Raw genomic sequence first — 5,285 nt, 5'->3', positions numbered from 1 at the left:
GAATGAACCCTGTCCCTTTTTGAGTTGTCTCAACCACTAACACACACACACACATACACTAAAAAAGCACACGCACGCACACACTATGACTACGAATACGGCAATTCTGTTTATTATTATATTACATAAACATCTTGAAATCTGTACAAAAGGTAGCTTATATTCAACTGCATTTCAAAATAACTGACTTTAAAATTCAAAAGCAGTGAATTTCAAATGTTATGCATAAAATATTTCACAATTCAGTAGTTCACCAACAGTATTCCATAAACTCATGCACAGTGTAATTATGAGGACTATTTAACGTCAAAACCTTAATTGCACAATTGTAAAGCAGTTTGATTGATCATCCATAACAGTGTTCAGCAATTCTTTGCTTGGTGACAGCTCCTTATCTGGGGGTGGAAGCCTCTCTTGCCTTTCTTCATGACAGCATGTGAGCTGAATTTATGAAGCCAGAATTCTCTGGAGCAAAAGGTGTAAAGTCTGAACAAAAGAAATGACTGACCTACTGTACATATGCTCTGTATGTGTGTGTGTGTGTGTGTGTGTGTGTGTGTGTGTGTGTGTGTGTGTGTGTGTGTGTGTGGGTGTGTGCACTTGTCTTTATTTGTCCAGACATGGGGAGCATCCCATGGTGGATGTGTTTGATATGGCCAGGCTTCGGCTCCAAGCTCCAGTCCGAAGGCCCAACTCCAGAAACATGGATCCCAGAAACCTGCTGCGAATCCACGACTCCCTTCAGCTTAAATACGCAGGTAACACACCGGTTTTAGAATTTTAACTGCACTCCACTGCAAATCAATAATATCAGCCATAAATTGTTGGTATCTGTATTTGCGAGTCAGATGGGAAGTCCAGGCTGGGCTCCAGTGAGGTTCCAAAGCTGGAGGAAGTGGGTGTGACCAGCAGGAGAAGGCATGACTACAGGGATCCAAATCGCCAGTTCAGCAGCCCGAGGTCTACAGTTCAGGACGGTTAGCGCTCCTTACATGTTAAAATTAAAAAAAACAAAAAAACAAACCTATTTATCCCGTTGCAGTTGTTTCAGTTGGAGAGTTGCCTGGAAAGACAGTTTATTTTTTGTTCGTGTATATTTTACCAGGTTGACAGATGGAGATTTTCTTTGGTTAATGTGGATGTTGAGGATAAAATGTCTTCTCTATGGCCCCATTTCTACTTGGTGATCTGTATCTGGGCACATTATCAGGACAGTGACATCCACGGGTCTTTGCATTTACTCCTTTTTTTCACAACCATTTTGCATTTGCAGCAAAGAAAGTAAACAATGTTCTTCTTGTGTCACAGATTATCTTGACCTGTCTCCACCACAGCAAAATGATTGTCTGGTGAGTTGAAAAGAGACAATGTTTTGATAGATCAAGCACCTATGCTTGAGAGATTCTACAATAATCTGCTTCAGAAATTCTCTACATGGAATATATATACTATATTAACTGACTGTAACTATCAGAGTTGAATTATGAAAAGAGTTGTGTGTATGTTGCAGAAGAGTGTGATGGGGGGATCTGCAAGAGGTTCTCTGCTGGAGTCAGAGAGTGCATTCATTGGTAAGACCACCATGAAATCAAGATGTGCAACTCTTTTCTTTTGTATCACGGTCACTAAAATTACACAGCTAGTGCAAATTAGGGCTGGATGAAAAAAACATTTCCGATTAATCTGATTTTTCATTTGAATGATCCGGTATTGATTCTTAACATCCCAACACTGATCTTTGCATTTGCAGCTTTCTCAGTAAACGTGCATCTGTGCTAAGTGTTCTGTGTATGCAGTGGTTACTTGTAAGTGGTTCAGTTAGGGCTGCACCATATGTTAAATGTCTACTTTGTTGCAATCAAATTATTCCAACGTGTGGATGTGAATGTGGGCGTGAATAGTTAGTCCATGTAGACCGCTGCCGTTTACAGGGACGGTCACGCATTAGGATGGTTAGCTGACTTTGGCTTTCTCGAATCTAGAGATCGTATCCACGGGAGGATAGACTGCAAGAAAAACTCAATGATATGATGTCTGTTTGTGTTTGTTGAAGAGATATTATTTCTGACTATGAGATGCGAGGCCGTGGATGCCGAATGAGCAGTGTGTGGATTGTACTTATTGAGTCTGGCCCTGCCAACGAGCTAACTACAGAAATGTACGGGCTTAAATTAGTTTCAATAAGATTTGAGCTTGTAAAGGGATGTTTGAAAATCCACCTTAGTAAACCTGTAAAATAAATTGACATGAGACATTCAAGTTTGATCGTGTGTAGAAAACATTTGAATTTGTTTTTTGTTTTTTTAAACTGAATAAAATCTTGGAGGAAATGGAATCGGGGTTGAGGTTACACAGAGACACTGTGGGGGAGGAGTGCTTTTGTTGAACATCTGTATACAGATACGAAGCAATAAGCTGTGCGTAAAACTCAGCGCTCAAAGTTCCCACACTGTGTGTGACGCTGAAGTTACAAGTAAAAGGTTTTCCGTCTTCACACCTGAATCTGATAGGACAGTGACAATCCAATCACAAGGTAGAGTCTACTTGTCCAATCGAACGTGTAGTAGACTTTCAAGATGGCTGACCAAGTGAGCTCTTGCGTGATCCAGGTGGGTTTAATTATATTTGATGATGCTGTAGAAAATAATGGTAAACGTTTCATGTGCTGTGTGTGTATGCAGAGGTGTCTTTGCTTAACCTAATATCATTTGTTCAGTTTTTTAAACAAATACAAGAATTGAAATCAAACGATTCTGGACTTTGTGAATCAAAATCAAATTGAATTGGGAGACAATGCCCATATCCAGCCCTAGTACAGACTTGACAGTGAATTGGGTTTCGGGGGGGTCACTCAAGATCTGAATTTTCACAGCACACATCCATCCAAAACTCCTGGGGCTACTACAACACTGATGGATGGTTTTTTTTTTTCCCCCTCTCCTTCTCTGGAGTACAAACCTCACTTTACCGTCACCAGTCTTGTCACCATGTACACCTATCAAACATTTAAAATGTTGCCTGTGGTCTAGAGGCAGGAAGTTAATATTTTGATACTTTGAACACAATGCGATCTTCTGTTAGACCATCCTAAACCAATACTGGTCTCTGCTGTCAGTGGTAAAGCTCAAATCATGCTTGTTTATCTTGAAGAACTTACTTACTACTTACTTAACCTACTTACTACTAAATGTACCATAAAACAAATTTACATCTATAACATGTGTTGCTCAATGAAGGACAAATAATTGAACTTGTCGATAGTTATTTAAGGATCTAGTATCACCAGGATGATATAACTATAAAGGAATGGAACCATACTTTGAAACTAACTATAGTGTAATACATCCCCAAAGTTTATGTAAAGATGCCTGGGACTAAGTTTGCTTTTTTGTGGGTGTGTGTATGTTTGTTGAGACCCCCTAGGTGATGCCTTTCCAGTCCCCCGCACCCCAGAGTTTGAGAAGACCCCCCAGCTGTCGGCCAGGGAGAGGAGGAGGCTGGCCAAACAGTCACAGCACCCTCTGGTACACTTTTTCTTTTTTTTTTTTACCCACCAATACACACCTGGCAGGTTACTTATGTGTTATGGTGTATCCTGTGAGCTCTAAAGCTACAGTTAAGTGAGCTACAACCTTTATTATTATTATTATTATTATTATTATTATTATTATTTTTAAATCATGAAGTCTTATTGTTATGTCCGGTGGTTGGTTCAGGAACGAGCTGCTTCCAGCCAGTCCACTGGCCAAGATGACTACTCCACTCACACAGGTAACAGGCTGCAGCAGGAGCAAGGAGGTGAAGGAACGAGCCGGTACAGGACAGGTCGTCTGATGGCTCTCAGTCGTCGTGGATACACTGCCGGTGCGACTTGAAAGACTAATTTCTGTTGGTCCTTATGTTTTGTATACATATAGTGCATTCCTAAAGTATTCAGACTCTTTCACTTCCTTCACATTTTGTTATATGTTGCATCCTTATGCTAAAATCGTCCCTCATCAATCTACACTCAGTACCCCATAGTGACAGGAAGAGTCCTGGTTGTTCCAAACGTCTTTTATTGAAGAATTATGGAGGCCACTCTGCTCTTGGTAACCTTTTCGATGCAGCAGAATTATTATTATTATTATTATTATTATTATTATTATTATTATTTTATTTATTTATTTATTTATTTATTTGGGTAGCCATTCAGCTGTGCCTCAAAACAATCCTGTCTCGGAGCTCTGCAGACAGTTTCTTCATCCGCATGGTTTGGTTTGCTCTGATGTACGTTGTCAGCTGTGAGGCCTTATATAGACAGGCGTGGTTCTTTCCAAATCACGTCCAGTCAATTGACTTTACCACAGGTGGACTCCAATCAAGGTGTAGAAACATGATCAAGAGAAATGGGAGGCAACTGAGCTAAATTTCAAGTGGCATAGCAAAGGGTCTGAGTACTTATTTCAGTGTTTATTTTTCCATTTTGACTTTTTAATAAATTTGCAGACATTTCAAAAATTCTGTTTTCACTTTGTCATTATGGGGTATTGAGTGGAGATTGATAAAATGTGAAGATAGTGAAGGGGTATGAGTACTTTCTGAATGCAAGATGTTTCAGTTTTGTTGTATTAAAAGAAATATCAGGAGTATTTTTCATAGATGTCTGATTAAATGTCTACATTAGAGCTTTAATGGGTTTCAAAAGCCCAAAAGTCATTATATTCAGCCAGTATTCAAATAACCATGGAAACGGTTTATTCTAGTTGGATAAAGAATTGGTCACCATTTTTACGCAACAAATATTTATGTACATACCAAACACTGAGTTCTGCAGTAGTCCATGCAGGGTGATGCTCTAATGAAAGGCTTGGTTTTAAGATGTAATACTATTAGTGTTTGACTCTGACTCCTTGCTCCTGTTCTTCAGGACCAGGGGATCGGTCTGATGACGACTCCTTCCCTCCTCAATTTTCTCTCCACAATCTTAACCATCCGAGCTCCGTGAAACTGTCGCCACAGATCCCTGGATGCGCCAGGAACATCGGACACACTGAAATGTTCGGACCGTCCATCGAGGAGGAGTGGTTGGCAACATAGGACCGACCCTGTTGCTCAAACCTGAGAGGTTCCTCGTACTTTTGGAAGTCAGTTGTACCACAGACTTCCCTGTCTTTGAATTATGAGACTAGGACGGGTTTTAACTCGTGGCTTTTGTGACAAATGGATGCCAGTATGAATGACAAATGATACCTGTTATGTACTTTTATTTGACCAATGACTAAATTATGTTTTAAATAAATGTA

The 5,285-nt window shown here is 39.9% G+C and overlaps 1 protein-coding gene across 1 annotated transcript; it reads left to right on the top strand.

Annotated features, from left to right (window-relative positions):
• Positions 1 to 621: 621 nt before the first annotated feature.
• LOC120787260 (centrosome and spindle pole associated protein 1-like) lies at positions 622 to 1,291 on the top strand. The gene is made up of 3 exons (XM_040122924.1): positions 622 to 758; positions 849 to 977; positions 1,106 to 1,291. Exons 1-3 carry the CDS (start codon positions 635 to 637, stop codon positions 1,108 to 1,110), a joined length of 258 nt encoding a protein of 85 aa, XP_039978858.1. The 5' UTR covers positions 622 to 634; the 3' UTR covers positions 1,111 to 1,291.
• The last annotated feature ends 3,994 nt before the right edge of the window (positions 1,292 to 5,285 follow it).

This window comes from Xiphias gladius, unplaced genomic scaffold, assembly GCF_016859285.1.
Source record: "Xiphias gladius isolate SHS-SW01 ecotype Sanya breed wild unplaced genomic scaffold, ASM1685928v1 HiC_scaffold_1322, whole genome shotgun sequence".
NCBI classification, from domain to species: domain Eukaryota; kingdom Metazoa; phylum Chordata; class Actinopteri; order Istiophoriformes; family Xiphiidae; genus Xiphias; species Xiphias gladius.
This window is presented reverse-complemented; position numbering and strand designations above follow the sequence as displayed.

What these genes read in the sequence shown, in the direction of transcription:
- LOC120787260 (XM_040122924.1), top strand. Translation starts at nt 635, where the DNA reads ATGGTGGATGTGTTTGATATGGCCAGGCTTCGGCTCCAAGCTCCAGTC. An exon ending in CCTTCAGCTTAAATACGCAG is followed by an intron (nt 759 to 848) that starts GTAACACACCGG and finishes TTTGCGAGTCAG; the next exon opens with ATGGGAAGTCCAGGCTGGGC.